The sequence below is a fragment of the Scophthalmus maximus genome, chromosome 21 (genome assembly GCF_022379125.1).
Source record: "Scophthalmus maximus strain ysfricsl-2021 chromosome 21, ASM2237912v1, whole genome shotgun sequence".
In the NCBI taxonomy this organism is placed as follows: Eukaryota; Metazoa; Chordata; class Actinopteri; order Pleuronectiformes; family Scophthalmidae; genus Scophthalmus; species Scophthalmus maximus.
In genome coordinates, this window is record NC_061535.1 from 6,525,566 (window position 1) to 6,544,049 (window position 18,484).

Below are 18,484 nucleotides of genomic sequence, written 5' to 3' on the forward strand. Positions count from 1 at the left end.
TAAAGTGCAGAATAATGGGCAATTTATAATTAAGTCCTCAAGGTGTTAATAATGTGAACGGGTCTCAACATTTCATTTAATATCAGTGAGTTATCGGACAAGGGATTAGGGACTGGTTTTATTTCTACGACCACAAGATGGCACTACAGGATTAGATTAGGACACCCCCCCAACATTCCCTAGCTCTAACTGAACTTGACTTCTTTTCCCCTCGGTGCTTTCCCCCCAAATATATTTCCATGTCTCTTGTTGTTCCTTTTGATCGCCTGCATATTTCACTGAAATCGCTTTGGCAGTTTTACTTACTGGAGTACCCACTGTGCACACAGTCTTATTTGGTTTTCAGTCACCTGCAATATTGTCTTAAAAGTCCACTGGCGCTGCGTCCTCGCTCTCCCCCTGGAAGAAAGATGGCGCTAGAATACAATTTATCCTCATTTGGGGGGAGGAAGCATGGGCCTGAAACCTCACTCAGCAGTCGCCAATTTCACGAATTTGACTAGGCTGCACGGTGCTTTTCTTTACCTTGAGATGCTGTGACGGGATCGTTCGGCTCTTTAGGAGTCAGACACGTCCACAGGGATCAGGTGTGTGGCCAAAAAGAAATCTGCAACAAATCAGACTGTGCATATTTTTTTTTTGCAAGATGATATATTCAAACTTCTCCAAAACTTGGGGCTAAGGAAATAGTGTCACTGCCAATGTGGTTGTTCTTTAGTTTTTTTAAAAGACAAGAAGCAGAGACTATGATGGATTAAAAATAAATGCTTCACAAGATTTTTCGGCAACCAAGATTTTGTGTCTTTGCTATTCTGAATGTCACCTCCGCCACTAATAATACGAATTTAATAATACGATCTAATAATCGTGTAATTTTTTGTCGTTGAATAGGAATGGCTGTACAAGGTGCCTGAGGTGCAACCGTTGCCGACTGTCTATTACGCACAGCTCGCCGTTTTAGGAAGCTGAACGTTGCCGGAGGCCTCGTGCCATGGTGGAAGTGGTTTGAAACCAAGCCCTAGACAAACAGACTGGATATTCAAAAGAGACCCCGCACTTGTCTCACAGTAACCCACTCTCCGACAGCTATGCTTTAAAACTCACTCCTCCCCGTAAGTGCGCATTGCCCCAAACAATGTTTCAGATCCTCGCGCCTCCCCTCTCCTTTTGTGCAGGCCAGGCGTGGTCCATATAGCTGCAGGTATATTGTGTATGCAGTTAAAATGTGTTCGACTTTCATGTCAAACATGAAGGCTTGTTTTAAACATTAACACCAGACAACAAAAAAATCTATAGATATGTGTGGAAGAATATATTTGGAAAAATCTAAACTATAAATGGTTTATTGGAGAGGGGGGTTCTTTTTCTGTAAGACGTATGTCCAGCATTCTCAGATCCTGCATGGAATGTGTTTAATCTCGGTGTCTGAAGTTGGGAAGCATCCGTGCAGCTGTCTGCTCCGCAACTCTGCAGCACGTCCCGTGTGTGTGTGTGTGTGTGTGTGTGTGTGTGTGTGTGCGTGCGCGCGCGCGCGCCCGTGCGTGCGTGTGTGTGTGTGAGAGAGAGAGAGGGAAAGCTCATTCGCTCTTGGCCCTGAGGGGTCTACATAAGTATGTATTAGAAATAAACAGTGGATAAATAAATAATGACCCCTCACAAAAGCTGGGTAGCTCTCTGTGTAGAAGTAATGATGTTGGCAGTTAACCTTCAAGTTTTTAACTTGACACAGTGTCATTTGTGGTGAGAATTCATGTTTTCTATCGAGGCAAAACGGTGGAGAGAAAGAAAAAAAAAATAGGTTAATTGACATATTGAACTAACAGATATGTCACTTTTACTTTTATAGCAGTCAAAGACAAAACTAAAGGTAAAGGCTTATCGTTATTTTTATTTTATGCTTTTTAATACAGGCCTATTTTATAAGAAAAAATCACATTTATTATTATTACTAATGTCATTTTTATTATTTATAATAATATAATATATCTAATAATTATATATATTAGATATGTTATGTGTATATGTTTGTGTATTTTTAAAATGTATTTGTAGCAGGGGGTGTGATAAGTGATGTAACACCTACATCATCACCAAGAGATTAACTTCGTTTAAAAAAATAACATTTACTCATCATATTTGGCTTAATAACACTAATGCTTTAGTCTCTAGTTCAAATGAAATGACAGAGCCAACAGCACACAGACAAATAGGCCATTTCACTTTTCTTTTTTTCCCCCAGGTAGTTTCTCCTTTCGCGTCAACACCCGGAGCAGTGCGCATGCGTCACCAGGTGGCCTCACACCGCTTTTATGGCCAGGTGAGGCGATCCGGGACAGGTAAAACAGTAGAATTGCTTCGGGACTGAAGGCGAAGCACCGGATCGACTTAAGGAAAGAAAAAAAGAAAAGAAAAAGACCAAAAAGGGAAGCAGAAGACGAAGAATGTCAATCATGGGCAAGATGGGAGTATGGCAGGTACGTGTTGCTTATACTTTTAAGACAAAGAGGCGCCTGTGATAATCCACGAAATCTGTCAAAGTGTCGACTCGTTGTAGGATGAGGCTGCACAGGCACCGTGAACGATCTTTACTGAGGAGAGGTGGTACAGTTGAGACTGCACGCTTATATATTTGAGCAGTCAGGAGATCATACGAGGCAGTTCCGGATATTATATATTTTTTTCTAACCCCAAACTCGAACTCTTGCATCTGCTTGCTTTGCTCTGGAGCCCGTTGTACGCATGTTGTTGTAGGTTGCGAGGTCTTTTCATGTATGACTGAATGTGTGACAAAAATTGGTTTCAAAAAACAAAACAAACCCACTACAACGACATGAGATGGTAGAGTTTTGAGGAAACGCAGCCCTTATCCAAAACTGTGTGCGTGGACACTTTTGTGTTAAGATTTCATAAAGTGCAATTTGCACGTATAGCTGTGACATGTTCCAAATCCATAAGTTACAAAGCAGAGCACTGTGGACTTCGTCTCGAGTCTTATTCGGTAAAGTGTCTTAAAACCTGGCCTCGCCTCGTAAAGGTGTGGGGGAGTTTAAGAAACGATCTGAGATCTTTGCTGAAACAAAACACTCGAGTTTCACTCGTTAAAAAAAAGAAGAAGAAGAAAAAAAAAAAAAGACGACGACCACCACCACAGACACAGGCCACATCCCCAGAAAGACACCCGCGCTCATAGCTGTCATTGTCAGTTCCATCTCTCCACTATCATTAATGACAACTGCTCGTAAAAAAAAAAGGAGGCGATAGTAAAAATGGTAATCCAGGTTTTTGTTTTTTTTTTAAACGAGAGGAGCCAACGCCTTAAAGATCTGGCGACCTGTCTCCTGACCCACGACCTGCTGAGGTGAAGGCTCGGCCGGCGACAGGGCAGAGACAGGTTCCACGAACCGGTATTTGAAGTGAAACAAGGCCATGTTGTTGTGTTAATTATTTACGTCCCCCCCCGTCCCCCCCCCGCAAACAACAAACCCTACGCCCTTACAAGTAGTCAATGGACCTGTAGAGCTGCTCCGAATGGTTCACCTTTTTAACATAACACTGAGTGAATAGCCTCTCAAGGTCCCCACTCCCAATGGGATTAAAATAACAGTTTGGGAGTTCGAAAAAAGAAGAAAAAAAATCCAGGTCGGTCAGTGGCAGGGTCGTATTTGCATTTAGGCATACTGTTTTCACATCAAGCACTGGCAAACTAATCGACAAGACAGTGACTTGTTGGCGTCAGTGCACTTCATCCCCCCTCCCCCCCCAAAAAAAAGTTATTTCACAGAACCGATATTTGCTCCTTTGCATTTAACTATATCTTCAAAAATTCATTTCTCTACAGCCACGGAAAGACACAAAATGAGACTAGAAACAGTCCCAGGTACATGCAGGTCCCCAATGCTTGACAATGCCCACCCCTCCTCTCATCAAACACACACACACACACACACACACACACCTCGCTGAACAGTAGAAATAATAGGCATGTGTAGCGTCTTGCTGCTATAGTTTTTACCTGTGCGGTGTCCATTGGTGTTGTGCATGTGAGCAGATGTGTGTGCGTGTGTGTGTGTGTGTGTGTGTGTGTGGGGGGGGGGAATCAAACGGCTGTTGATATGCTAATGAGGCCCTGTGCCAGTGTTATTACAGAGCTGCTCCAGCCCTGTACTTCCACCATTAGAGGGAGACCTCAGAGCGCGAGACAGACAAGCGAGCCCACAGCTTCAATAAAAGTAGTTTTTTTTTTTCTGAGCGGGGGAGAGCACAATTCACTGAGTGAAAACAAGGCTCTGGCGATACCAATACTCAATACCCGCCTCAACAACCCATGAAAATGCTTTGGAAATTAACTGATAACATTAAATATGAAGATTGCGAGGTAAGGGGGCTCCTTTTTTAATTTTGTTGAATCCAATGTAAAATATATATATTTTTGAAAGTTTACTAAAATAGATTAATTTAGGCATGTGTCTTGTACGGTTTTGATCCACATATGTCATACTGCTACTAATTGAGCAGCTGGATTAATAGATCATATTTAGATTATATTAATTTCGTTACTTTTTCATTTTCATGTATTTGTGATTAATATTATAATAACAATAATATTAATCACAATATTAATTATACTTAATATATTTGTTGCATGAGTAACCCTTTTTTTTCCTTTTAAATTCTCATATATTTATCTCCAAATATTAAATTACACGTGGCATCATTTATCGCCATGCATTGAATTAAAACAAATAATTTTTGGACTTTAACGGCAGCCGTGGGCGCCAACACGGTCTGCTTTATTTGTTGTGTAAAATTGCATGGATGCATTTACCCTTCACTTTGAATATCCGTGCAATTTGAGCCACTGGAGCTTGCGTGCAGCCGCTTTGCATGTGTATGTGTGTGGAGTGCATATACACCGAGCGAGTGTTGTTGTGGGCACAAAGTTTTTTGCAGTAATGCCGCGGACTTGTTTGGGAGTGGAGAAGCCAGTCGGACGTGTTTTTCGGCCGCGTCCTGCAGGAGGACAGAGACCGGCCGCGGTGCAGGAAAAACGAAAGCTCGGCACCTCGGCGCTCGCGTTGTGGTGATTGTGTCGATTTACAGGCAAATCCTCCTCGGAGGTGTCGGAGCAAAAAGGAGAAAAGAAATTCAATTTGTAATCGAAACCATGGTCAACGCCCGGGTGTTTTGTAATTGAAAACAAACAAAAAAATACGTGATTTAAGCAGGAAGCGGAGTTGGACCGGTTTTTTTTAGTCGCGCGTAAAAGTTGGTTCGAGCGCCGGGATCCGAGCGGCCCTTTGACAGACGTTGGGAATTTATTTGTATCCGTCTTTTTGGGACGAAGTAAAAAAAAAAAATATATTTTAAAAAAAGTTAGCCCGTGTTGTCGAGGACGAACCGGTGGATTAATTCGGCGGTGGCAGAGGAGAGAGAAAGAGAGAGTGGAGAGCCATGGAGTCTGAGGTGGAAAACAAAGGGATGAGCGGCAGGACCGAGTCGGCCGGAGTGCCCACAGCGTTGTCTGCTGGATTTTCACCCGGTTCAGAGGTGCACATTGTTCCCTTCCCTGCCTTCCCCTGTTTGTGGTCCAGCTCCCTTCATTCCTGTCTTTATTTCACTTTTGCGCTTTGGCCCTGGGACCCTTTTAAAATGCCCCCCCCCCTTCAACCACCCACCCCCCTCCTTCCTCCCTCCCTCTCTGATTCGTCAGACGAGAGTGAATATCCCTCTTTTTGTCTCGCTCTCTCTCCACTCCCTCCACACTCTCTCACTCCCTCTCTCTCCCTCCCCATCTCTGATTAGATATACTGATTCCTCCTTTCAATGGACGTCATTTAAGCTCAGACTCCTGCCTTGAGTTGCGTCCCTCCTGCCTCGCAGCCCGATTTCCGACCATTCTTTACCCCATTATTAAGTATTCCTGTAATATTAATAGCCATGAATGCGCTCTATTAGGAGTCCGAGAGGGGAGACGAAGAAGCGGCTCTTTTTTGCTAATATGAGCTCAAGCGAGGGGACGGCAGCAGTGTGACAGACGCCGGGAGAGCGAGGAGGAAGAGAGGGTTTGCCGAGAGAAACTTTTCGACCCAAAAAAGCCGCGAGCACCGCCGAATACCAGCGTTCTTAGACCCTAATGAAGGGCTGCGGGGATCTAACCGTTTCTCTCTGATGGATTATCGTCCTGCTACTGTGGCACATACCTGATCGCTGGGGCCATTGTGATCTTGCAGGAAAAGAAGAGTCTTTTTTTTTCTTGGGGCTAAATATATATATATTCATATATATATATATTTTTGTTTCGCTGGTTATTCTTCTTCGCTCGTACCCCTCGAAGTGTTTTTGAACTCACCATTCTTTGCTTGAGTCGCACTAAAAATCCATTCAGATGTTAGTGCACAGTTTTTCCGCGATGGTAAGTTGCTGGAGCCTCACCGTGTCAGATACTTCGCCTGTTGTTTTCATATCTGATTTTTTTTTGTGTTTTTTTTGTATAATAATATCTTTTTCACCTCCCTCCAGCTGATTCGTGATTTGCAAAGCTTGCATGTTTAAAACCCGTGGGACATTTCTTGGGGGGAAATATAGTGTAAAGCTCAGTGATTTATTTATGAAGTCATTTCACCTCCGGAATTTCGATGTTTAATTTCACTCTTAACTTTTTTTTGCAAGATATTATCATGTCATTTCATTTGCAAAAATATATGTATCTTTATAGCCGATGTGTGGAAATGTGTTTTGGGTTTATTTAGTTTAAAATCAAATTCAGAGCTAAATGTGTTAATGATCGTTTCAACACTTGCTCTGATTCCTGTCATCCTCTCGGGCCATTTTGGATAATGCCCCAACACAAGCCCGCAGAACATAGAGCAGTTAAAACAAAGAGGCACACACGCACGTTTATGTTTGGTGACTGTTATTATTACTTTTTTTTTATGTGTTCAAGCTTACACTTTTCCTCCCTGTGCTCCTCTGCCAGGATCGCCACGACGGCACCAGCAATGGGACAGCCAGGCTACCTCAGCTGGGCGGCGTGGGCCAGAGTCCCTACGCGAGCGCCCCGCCGCTCTCCCACACACCGAACTCGGACTTCCAGCCCCCGTACTTCCCCCCGCCCTACCAGCCCATCTACCCGCAGTCTCAGGACCCTTACTCGCACGTCAACGACCCCTACTCCCTCAACTCGCTGCACGCCCAGCCGCAGCCGCAGCACCCGGGCTGGCCGGGCCAGAGGCAGAGTCAGGAGAGCGGCCTGCTGCACCAGCACCGCAGCCTGCCCCACCAGCTGTGCCGGGACTACCGCAGGGAAGTGCTGCTACCGTCCGGCCACGGCCTCGACACGGGACTGTCAGACTCTATCCCTATCCATGGAATACCTCACTCTTTAGAAGATGTTCAGGTGAGGCAGCGTTTGTGTCTCCTCTCCCCCCCCCTGAGTTGACTTGGTAAAAATAATGATAATAATAAACGAGGCTGTTATAATTAATATTGGAGCAATTGGGCACTACTGTTATTTTTAATTAATATTATTGTAATTAATACAAATTAAGGTGGAGTGTTCTTTTTAATTCACCTACCATTTATACTAACACCCTGCATTTTATTATCATTTTTCTTCTTCTTCTTATTATTATTATTAGTATTAGTATTTTCACTGTTATTACTTGTTTAATAATTGAGATGCATTCAGCTCGGGTTGCTCGTTGTATACCTCTTCATACAGTCATCTTTTTACTGACTGGAAATAAGCATAAACAAATGTTTTGACACGTTTTTGTGTCGTTATGTTATTTTTCAAAAAATAAATAAATCTATATTTAAAAACAGATCATTTTAAAAATGCTGTTAGTCGCCTGATTCGATGTGGCTTTGTTCAGTATTATAACTCAAATCAAACTGAATAATATTAAGACACACACACACACACACACACACACACACACATCGTGCGCTTGTGTTTTAACAAGGCTTCATGTCTTCTGACTGCTTTTCATTTCTGAGCTTCAAATTTTTTTTATTAAACTGGTCGTTCTGTGGAAACTGGGTTATATTGCATGCACACTTTACCGAGAATTGAGTTTGGTGTATTGAGTTCATATAGGTAATGGCGAAGATGATCAAAGGTACATGATAAATGGACGTCAACACTGTCAATAATCCTCATTCTGTATTGGGAGTATTCATCCCAGTTTTAAAAAATCAGAAACAAACACCAATAATCCTCTAATTAGTCCATAGGCCTTTAATAGGCTGCGCTGCCGTAATTACGATCCAATCTAGATTAGAAGTTTCCTTGTGAGTGGAGCCAATATGAGGGCAGAATTAGGTCAGGATTATGGGGCGACGCAGCGTCGTTATTTAAGTCTGACTTTGTGATCTGGTGTATAATGCGTCCATCTTTGGAACCCACCGAAAACGCGCATGGACAATAATAAGAGGAGTGGGCCTCCAGAGCCTCCATGTTGAGCTTGATCGTGTCAGGCTTTTGTGTTCGCGCACACATGCATCCCGGGCTGTGTACGTTCACTTGCACACAGGAGGAGAGGCTGATATTTTTTTTGTGTGTGTGAACCTTTGTTCTAAAATTGTCCATCTTCTCCATTTGTGTCGTAGTCTGTCGAGGATCAAGGAATTCACATTCCCGACCAGACTGTAATTAAAAAAGGTAAGCAGTTTCCTCCGAGATATCATGCATGTTGCAAGATGGCGAACACGCGCGTGCACACACACACACACACACACACACACACACACACACACACACACACACACACACACACACACACACACGCACGCACACACACACACAGACACACACACACACCATGCACCATTTCTGCTTGAGAGGACTCAATGCAATTCAGTAACGCCTGACTGATCCTAATATGCAGTAGCCTATTTTTCATTACATGGTTTCCAAGTGCATCAAACTGGCTGCACCTTTTTTTTTCTTCTCCTCCCCTCGCTGATGGAATTTACTGTCAGCGTTTCAGAGCAGCGTGGAGATGAGTATAGAGCTGGTGGGCTTTGTGGGGTGTCGATGGTCAGAGATATACAGAACTGGAGACGGTCCATGGCACTCCAGTGTAGCTGCGAACACACTTGCAATGTTCGGATCTAAAATGGAAGTTGGTGCCGCTGGATGAAGCGCACGCCTTGCTGTACATGCACGGTGCCTGTCTGTCATTTGTAGAGGGGATCCAAATTCGGCCTGGCAAGACCTCTGACTGCCCTTTAATATCTCTAAAATGTAATTTTCCTATTTAGAGCACTCTGGTGGAGGTTAGTGCATTGCACTGCGTCAACTTGTACTTATTTGCTGTCAAATATTCTAGGCTGATTTATATTGATAATGGTACAACGAGGGCGGGGGGGGAGGCCTGTTTCGTGGTCAAGTTTAAAAGCGTCGTGTCGGGTCAAATTAGAGCTCACTGGATCAAATATGGAGCGAATTTTCTTTTTTATCTTTTTTTTTACTAAAATTCTGTAATTCCCCCCCCCCACCCCCATTCTTCCTTTTTTTTTGAGCCAGTCTATATCTGCGCATCAACATGATAATTGGCTTCTTATATTAGTAATCTCAAGAGTTCGTTTAACTCCTATTGTCTCTATTAGGCTCCCCTGAGCCATTAATGTCACAAGTGATCTATCCAAAGGCGCATGCACAGTCCCCTTTGTTACTGCACACCAAAACGGTGTAAAGCCCAGTAGTGGCGGAGCCCCCCCTCCCTCCCCGGTATGAAATCACACACGCGGGCGTTGGTGCTGTGGTGTTCTGCTGGATACCAGAGATTTATGTCACTTTATCAAATCGCTCGGTAATAGCGTGGTGTGGCCACCGTCAAAAAAAAAGAAAGAAAGGTAGTTGGAGCGGAGTGCGCAAGTCCTTGTACATTTGTGAAAATTGTACCACACAGCCCTGATGAACACGAACATATTATTATTATTATAAGATTTTATTAGCATCATTTTGTTAATATTTTCTCACACCACATGCCATTGTTGTTGCTGAAGGTGTACACATGTGGTGCCATAACTCTAAATCCGGGGCCTAAACACCCCCCATCTCATTTACTTAAGGCTCTGCATTGCATGAAATTCACCGAGCACGGTCTCTCTCTCTCTCTCTCCCTCTCTCCCTCCATCCCTCCCTGACTCTCCACCGGCTATAGGTCCAGTGTCTTTATCCAAGAACAATAACGTTTCCATCGGTGTAAATAAGGACGGTCTCTTCGGAGGGGTGGTGAACCCCAACGAGGTGTTCTGCTCGGTACCGGGTCGCCTTTCGCTCCTCAGCTCCACATCAAAGTACAAGGTCACGGTGGCCGAGGTGCAGAGACGCCTCTCGCCGCCCGAGTGCCTCAACGCCTCTCTGCTGGGCGGGGTGCTGAGGAGGTGAGTCTGACTGGAGGGCTGCGAAAATCTCGCCTCTCTCTCTCTCTCTCTCTCTCTCTCTCTCTCTCTCTCTCTCTCTCTCTCTGTATGGCCTACCTGTGTGTGTGTGTGTGTGTGTGTGTGTGTGTGTGTGTGTGTTCCTCACTCTCTATACTCCAATCCATTCTCTCTGTGAGCATGCATCTCACTCTCTCTCCCTCTCCTCTGTACCAAGAATAATTAAAATCGACCAACCATGACACCTAGCTCCTGCATTTAAAGCAGGAGGGGTCTGTTAAATTCCCTATTAAGTTCCCCAGCTCCCCCCCCCCCCCCTCTAGATTAATGTAGGCCTAGTCTGTTTCAACCTCAGCTCTATAGGCCCAGTGAAGGCATTACACATGAAAACATTGGTCTCTGGTGAACTGTCGACTGAAGTGCTGCAGACACGCAGCCCTGCCTATTAAGTAGGCTCTTATTTATTCATTTTGTACAGTATTTGTCTGCTGGTGGTGAAAAAAAAGAGGCTAGGAGTCTTCTGGTGTTAGTGGTGCTTGTATCGGGGCGAAGCCAGTCGAATTCAGTCCAGTCCACTCATATTAAGAGCTGAGATTTATTATCTATACATATGTTTATATGATTTAAATATCATATACATGCATTGTACAAAGAATCATGAAACCTCCAAGTGATACTGAGCAGGCCTTTATTGCTTGCAAATTGCTTTGTAAACGACAATCTGCCTGTCCATAAATGCATTGGCCCAGTATTATACATCTCGTATTTGCATAGCCATATTTGGAGTATTTGTCCATTTCATTTTTTTTTTTAAATCCATCCTTAAATATATGCCCACTCTGAGAGAGTCATCCACATGAGCATGCGCTACAATGGAGCTCTGCTTTGTTTCGCTTGTCACAGGGCCAAGTCTAAGAACGGAGGACGATCCTTGAGGGAGAAGCTGGATAAAATCGGCCTGAATCTACCTGCGGGCAGACGCAAGGCAGCCAACGTCACCTTGCTGACGTCACTAGTCGAGGGTAAGTCGGCTGTGCCGTAAATCACGTTCCCACTCTTGCGGCTCCCGCGATACCAGGTGCTTGCAAAGTGGGATATATATATTTTTTTTCTTCTTCTTCTGTCTTTCTTTCTTCTCTCTCTCTCTCTCTCTCTGTCTCTCGTTCGTTCTTTCTCTGTGTTTTAAATCAGCATATGCGCTCATCCGTGTAATGTGGACCGACTTTGCCTCGCAAGTAATAAACCATGAAGGATGTGTGTGTGTGTGTGCGTGTGTGTGTGTGTGTGTGTCAGTGTGTGTTTGTGTGTGCGCGCGCGTGCGTGTGTGTGTGTGTAGAGAGAGAGAGAGAGAGAGAGAGCGGTGCTGGTGATTCTAGTGGCTCTGCAGCGTTGGCCTTCGCTTTGCAGGAGCGCACTTGCAGGTCCGCGGCTGGCCTAGTTTATACGCTGGATGGGTTTGTGTTGAGGTCCAGTTAATTATTGAGAGCTGCTTGTTTATTGGGCACCGCTGAGCTGTTTCACCTCACGGATGAGAAGTCGATTGATTTATTAACCCTGCATTGTTTCAAACATTAATACAGCCCTGGCTATGGCGGCGCGGGGCTGAGTCCCCCCCCCCCCCCTTAATGGTGACTTAATTCTTCCGTTAATAGCTTCCCCTGCTTTGGTTTTCAGCGAAGATTTTTGTTGCATGCAAATGGAAATGAGTCTGACCTATTGGGAGCTATATGTTTTGGGCCTATTAAAGAATAAATGAGTCCGTTATGGTGCGCTGAAAAGATGCATTTCGACGCGACTGCATAAATCCATTTCGCTCGCAGAGTTGAACCTTATTATTCAGTGCAGTGGTATTTTGGTGCGCCGTGGGTTTCCAAAGGTGAAAGCCCGCGACGGTCCATTGGTCCCTGTTAATCATTATTACAGACGAGGGCCGAATGCAATATTCAGTGTGCTCCGTAGAAATTTTGGTGGTGTATTGCAATGAGCCTGGAGAATGTATGATTGTGAGTAATAAGCGGGGTGGCGGCCGAGGGGGCGACGGCAGCCGGTCACTTAGTGAAGAGCCACTGCGTTCCTCTGCGGAGCTGTCATTGTTTATGGGTCTCCTCCATTTTATGGAAACGAGTTTACTGGACTTGAGCTTTGATGCTAATTGGCGCATGCGTTCTTCCGGAGCAGGGGCTTATGGACAGGAAGCCCCGCAGTCAAACTCAACTGCTTCAGGAAATTAAAACCAAAGACTTGGGGGGAAAAAAAAGAAGAAAAAAACGAACAAGTGAGGCGAGCTCAGACTCTCTCGGACGGAATGAAACCTGCGATTCTCATACCGCTCAAAGTATGTGGAGGAAAAGCGAGATTTAGATACAGCCCTTCAAAATTGCCTCCCCATGTCTCTGTGATCTGCTGGACTTCCAATAATGTGCATGCATTGGTAATCAATGACATGGTGTTAAGCATGATGCCGTGTCTGTATTTCATATCCACTTATTGCCCCCCCCCCCCCTCCATATGAAACCGTTCTCACGGTGTGCAGGAGGGAGCGTGATGTGTATTGACAGCTCACAGGGGCTGTTTTATTATCATCGGCTATTATTGTTCTCATCATCATTAATGCTGTTAGGGAGGCACAGGTGCCATAACCCTGCTGTCTGAATGCATAAACAGAGTGGACGCTCTGCTCACATCAGATTAATCACGTGTTACTCCGCTTGCACAAGAGTGTGAACTGCCCCGGATTTGATGTGACCATGCATTTAATAAGCAAGCACACGTTCAATCTCCCCTCTCCTTGTTCTTCTTCCTTCCTTTGCAGGCGAAGCGGTGCATCTTGCCAGGGATTTTGGTTATGTATGCGAGACGGAGTTTCCAGCCAAGGCAGTAGCTGAATATGTAAACCGTCAGCACTCCGACCCAAACGAACAAGTCCAAAGAAAAAACATGCTATTGGCCACGAAGTGAGTGCTATTATCACATTTCACTGTGTCACACCGAAATGCATCCCAGTCTGCTGTGTCCGCTGCGTGTGTGTGTGCCTGTTTATTTGACAGTTTGCAAACACACACACACACACACACACACACACGCACACGCTTGATCGCGCGCACGTGCGTGTGCACACAGACACACACACAGACACACACACACACACACACACACACACACACACACATTGTCAGATACTGTCATCGAAATGCAATTCTGATATTTTTTTCTCTTTTTCCATTTCCTTAAGTGTTTTTTTACCCACTATACAAGATGAGTTATTGTTATTAACCATCTTTGTCTTTGCTCCACTATTATATTTACCAGCCAAATATTAATCACTAACCATTTTTTTTTAGTTATAGCCTCACACACTCACACAAATTGCACTTGTCAGCTCTGTTAATTACGGATTCCATCAAGACACACTCGTTTTCTACTGTTTTTTTTTTTAAATTTAAATTACACGATTGTGATCAATTGTAATAAAAATACATATGTGTGCACCTTGAATGCACCGCTGCTCGCCGTGTTGCACTGTGCTCGGTCTGCCCTGTGAGTCCAGTGACACTGACAGATGGCTGCTCCTCATCCATGTAGCGCTGCTTTGGTTATGTTTTTTTTTTTTTTGCTATGCGTTCACTGAAACATGGGAATTCCACACAGGGAGCAGATAAGCAGAGGAGCTGCGTTTAATATTGATGATGGGCCGCTATAATGCGTATGACATGCTCTTTGGGCGTTATTGAGATATCCATGAAATGAAGACTATTACCAGCGTTGCAATTCTACATAGCCTATGGAATTTATTTACATGAAGACGGGGGGCTCTGTAAAAGTATGATATATACGAAACGTGTCCTTTGGAAGAATGAAGGCATGAATTAATGTTTTTTTTATTACTATTTTGATATCTGTTGTTCTGAAGTTAAATGTTTAAATATGCGCAGCTTGCATCAACAAGTCGTTTGTACTCGTGTTTTCTCCCCTAAAACTTTTTCATTTTTTTCTTATTATTAAATGTAAAACATCTTGCTACTGAGCTGGGAGATTAATATCTTTTTGTTTTTCGCTCGAGGACATTTTTTTTTATTTGCCCAAGTTCTAGTTTCTAGAGTCAAAGCAGAATGAGAACAACAGTTTCATTACATTAATAGATTTATTTCTTTTATTTTTTTCAAATAAATATCCTATCAGTGACTGGTCACTTTTTCACTTTTACAGCCTGCTGTACTTTATTTAAATTGTTCGCAGGTCGTCCACTTACATTTTTTTTTTTAGTCTGGACATTAAAATACATGCATGGGTTTGTGCAAGGTGATCTGTTGGATGGCGTGTGGACAGCGTGCCATTTCTCAGGACACGTCGATTGTTCGAGTTTAGGGAGAGAGAGAGAGAGGGGGGGCCAGGCCTGACACCGAGCTGCCTTCTGATGACTCTTGGTCATTAACACGCTTCCTCCCTCTGTTTATAGGCAAGTCTGCAAAGAGTTCACAGACCTGCTGTCCCAGGACCGCTCGCCGCTGGGGAACTCGCGGCCGCAGCCCATCCTCGAACCGGGAATCCAGAGCTGCTTGACCCACTTCAGTCTAATCTCGCACGGTTTTGGGACCCCGGCGCTGTGCGCGGCCGTCACGGCCCTGCAGAACTATCTGACCGAGGCGATCAAAGCCATGGACAAAATGTACCTCAACAACAACCCGAACAGTCACTCAGATAACGGCACTAAAGGCGGAGACAAAGACGAGAAGCACAGAAAGTGATGTCTCCATCCCGCCTCCGCAGCGGGGCCAAACCGCAGGGCCCTTCTTCCACACCGACCAACACCCCTCCGGCCCGGCCCGGCCCGGCCCGGCCCCCACCCACCCACCCAATATAAATATTATAAATACCTTATAAATACTATTGATAAAGTTAATTGTGCCACTTCCTGATCTTGCGTGGTTTTACATGTTTTGTTTTTACATCCCACTTTGGAATTCACGAGGAGATGACGCAAGTATTTTCTTCTTCTTCTTCTTCTTCGACACCTGAACAACAAGACATGTTATTTAAAAAAAAAAAAAAAAAGAAAAGAAAAGAAAGAAAGAAAAGAAAAGAATAAAAAAAAAGCAGGCTACAGAGGATCAGCTCCGGGGCGAGGGGAGGAGGTGTCGGCCCACTGCCTCAGCCAGAGGACTTTTTATGTACTCCCCCCTTTTTTATGAGCTGCAGCGAATGGACTGAAATCCAGCGACCCCTCTATATCTCCATTTTACGATTGTGACAAAAACGAAGCTAAAAGAGGACGAATTCTTATCAGTATTGTGAATAATAAACTTGAAAAACAAAGAGAAATTCCACAGAGCTCCCTGTCATGACTTCAGTTGTAGACTCTCTCACTCTCTCTCTCTCTCTCTCTCTCTCTCTCTCTCTCTCTCCAAGCGACCAACTTGAACTTTTTTGAATTTCAACACGATTCGCGGTTATATAAGGGAATCAGTGTTCATGTATGTATATATTTATTTATGTGTAATTTAATGGGAATTGTAAATATGGTGCGTCTGTTTAAACTTCTTTTTTTTATTTATCTGGTGCCTCCTGTTTTAGTGGGTTTGAATATTCGGTTAGTTCTTCATGTGATTTCATGTTTTTTTTAGAAAACAGAAGTTTGGGGTATTTTTTTTTCCATTTTATTTCTCTGGGATATTTCAATTCAGCCCTCTTGTAGCATGTTGAGGCGACATTGAAGCAAGTGAACAAATTTAATAGAAATAAAACTTCCATTTCTCTCTCTATATATATATCATCCTTTTTTTTTTCTTCCAGTTTTTAATTTGAGACAGAGCATATGTGAGACCCTGAGGAGAACTGTATTTTTTTTCTCGTGTGTGTTCCTATTTTCGTTTTTATACAAGCTTTTATGTGTTGTGCCAATCAGAATACGTTTCACCCCCTGTTCTCTCCTTGAAGCACCATAAAAGCAATAAATGGAATATTGTCTTTTTTTTTTTTTAAAGAAAAAAAAAAAGAAATGTTGGAAGACACTCCAAAAAAACATTTTTTGGGGACCACCTGATTTCTTGTTATGTCCGATAATGTCCGAAATTGGAGGCGGTTTTAGCTGTATTGTATAGACATGTGCTGGCAATAGTTCCCATGCCTGTCAATGTATTATAGTCCTTTGTTGCCCTGAAAAAAATAAATATTTGATACGCTTCATCTCGATTTTTATTCATATCTCTAAATTTTTTATTCACTGCCTGATAGCCTGGCTGTTTTTTTTCTTTCGTTTTTCTTTTTTTTGTCTTGGTATTTTTTTTTCCTCCCCATTCTGAACTGCTACAGTAATTGAGCTTAAGTCTCCCCTGACAATTGCTCCTTGCAATAAGCAGCTGAACTCATTGTTTCCCTCAAGTATAATCATAATAATAATGATAAAAAAAATAATAATCGTACTTTAAACTCCCTAGTTCAGAGCACAGGATCTTATGCAGGCCAAGTGGCTCACAACAATGGGTATATTTTCGCGTTTGAAGTGTGCAGCACCATATACCCCTGCAGCTAAAACCCTCTGAGATGCATATAGGCCTGGTGTGCGATGTTTGGTTGTTGCAGGCTATATTTGGCACCCCACCACCCCCCGCCCCCTTCCCCGTTTGCTGGAGTCTTATTCAAAGACATGCATCAAATATTTGTTGGGCTGTGTTGTTTTGCCTCTCAGTGTAATCAATGAACAATCAGGACTCGGTATGCTGGATTTTGTAGGGTTTTTTTTTTTTTTTTTTGGGGGGGGGGGGGGGGGGGGGGGTGATATAATCATAATACTTTCATAACTAATCTCCCATTCTAACTGCTATTTAATTTCGTTGTGTTTGGCTGAGTGAGTCGATAAATGTGGCTGTCTCACTGGCTATAATGGCAAATCGGATGCTGCTGCCCCCCCCCCCCCCACCCCCCCCCATTTTTTTTGTATTCTTTATTTTGCGGTGCTGCGGAGAGTCGAGCGTTGCATAACATGCGAGTTGACTTTGATTGTGTGTTGATGGCGTGGCACCCATATATGCCTCGAAATCCATCTCGTCTGGAGCATGAATCAGTCGAGTGATATTGATGCATCTTGTATTGGGTTCGTGTGTGTGTGCGTGTGTGTGTGTGTGTGTGTGTGTGTGTGTGTGTGTGTGTGTGTAGGATGTTTTCTTTGCTTTTTCCTATTTCACTGTCTGGTAGCCATGCAGTTTAAAATACTGTAACAGAGGGAGATAGGGACCCCCCCCCCCCCTCTCTCCCCCTCTCCCTGCAATGCCCTCACCCATATTTGTTATCTGCATGATCTTCGGGGGGTGGGGGGTGGGGGGTGGTTTAATTCTGAGGCAGTTGTTTTGCAGGAGGGTGAATGAAACCTAACTGTACATGTCCTTGGCATAATTGCGATGCACGGTGCTGGAGCAGGTGAAGCGGAGCATTGTCTGTCAGGCCCTGTTTTTGTTGGCTCAGTCCTCAGATTGTGTGTGGGATCCTGTCCTCGGGCACAATAGCTCACTCATAAAGGGGAGAGACTACCCGGCTGCTCCTGCTGCGGCGCATGTGAAGGGGGGAAACCGGCATAAATAGTCACTTTAAGGGGAAAACAATCGTATTAGAACAGCGTTCAGTATTAGCGAAACGGGGAAGCCCCTCACGTGTGTCATTAATGCTAATGGCATTTAATAAATGTGTCGGGGTTTTGGTTGAATGGAAACAGTTTCTTTTTTTTCTTGTTGAGGGGGTGAAACGAACGCATTCGAAATAGTGGTGTCTGTAACAATGGTGCGGGGGCTGCGTTTGTGCGTGAAGACGAGGAGGATGGCACAGGCCCGTAATCGTGTCTTTCTGTGTCGTGGAAGTGGAGTGTCAAAGAAACTCCAAATCCCATTGTCTGCCGTTTGTTCGCACCGATACTAGCCTATAATTTGCATACCTTTTTATTACAAAACTGCATTTTTTTTGCCCCCCCCCACACACCCTAATTTGATCTCGAACAGGTAGAGCTAGTTTCTCAAAATGCCTCACAGCAAGAGTCATTTGCAGAGAGAATGAAAAAAAAAAAGGACGGCTGAAATTTGTGGATCTGTATAGTCAGAAAACACCCCAG

At 44.0% G+C, this 18,484-nt stretch overlaps 1 protein-coding gene across 4 annotated transcripts; it reads left to right on the plus strand.

Moving 5' to 3' along the window:
* Positions 1-2,239: 2,239 nt before the first annotated feature.
* tfap2a (transcription factor AP-2 alpha) lies at positions 2,240-16,570 on the plus strand. Of its 4 annotated transcripts, none has more exons than XM_035619420.2 (7): positions 2,240-2,474; positions 6,977-7,396; positions 8,611-8,662; positions 10,170-10,392; positions 11,293-11,411; positions 13,202-13,343; positions 14,846-16,570. In XM_035619420.2, the coding sequence occupies exons 1-7, from the start codon at positions 2,442-2,444 to the stop codon at positions 15,132-15,134; spliced, it is 1,278 nt and encodes a 425-aa protein (XP_035475313.1). In that variant the 5' UTR covers positions 2,240-2,441; the 3' UTR covers positions 15,135-16,570. The 4 variants fall into 4 exon arrangements, with proteins under 4 accessions (XP_035475313.1, XP_035475312.1, XP_035475311.1 ...); XM_035619419.2 differs by lacking the exon at positions 2,240-2,474 and adding an exon at positions 4,184-4,375; XM_035619418.2 differs by lacking the exon at positions 2,240-2,474 and adding an exon at positions 5,032-5,547.
* The last annotated feature ends 1,914 nt before the right edge of the window (positions 16,571-18,484 follow it).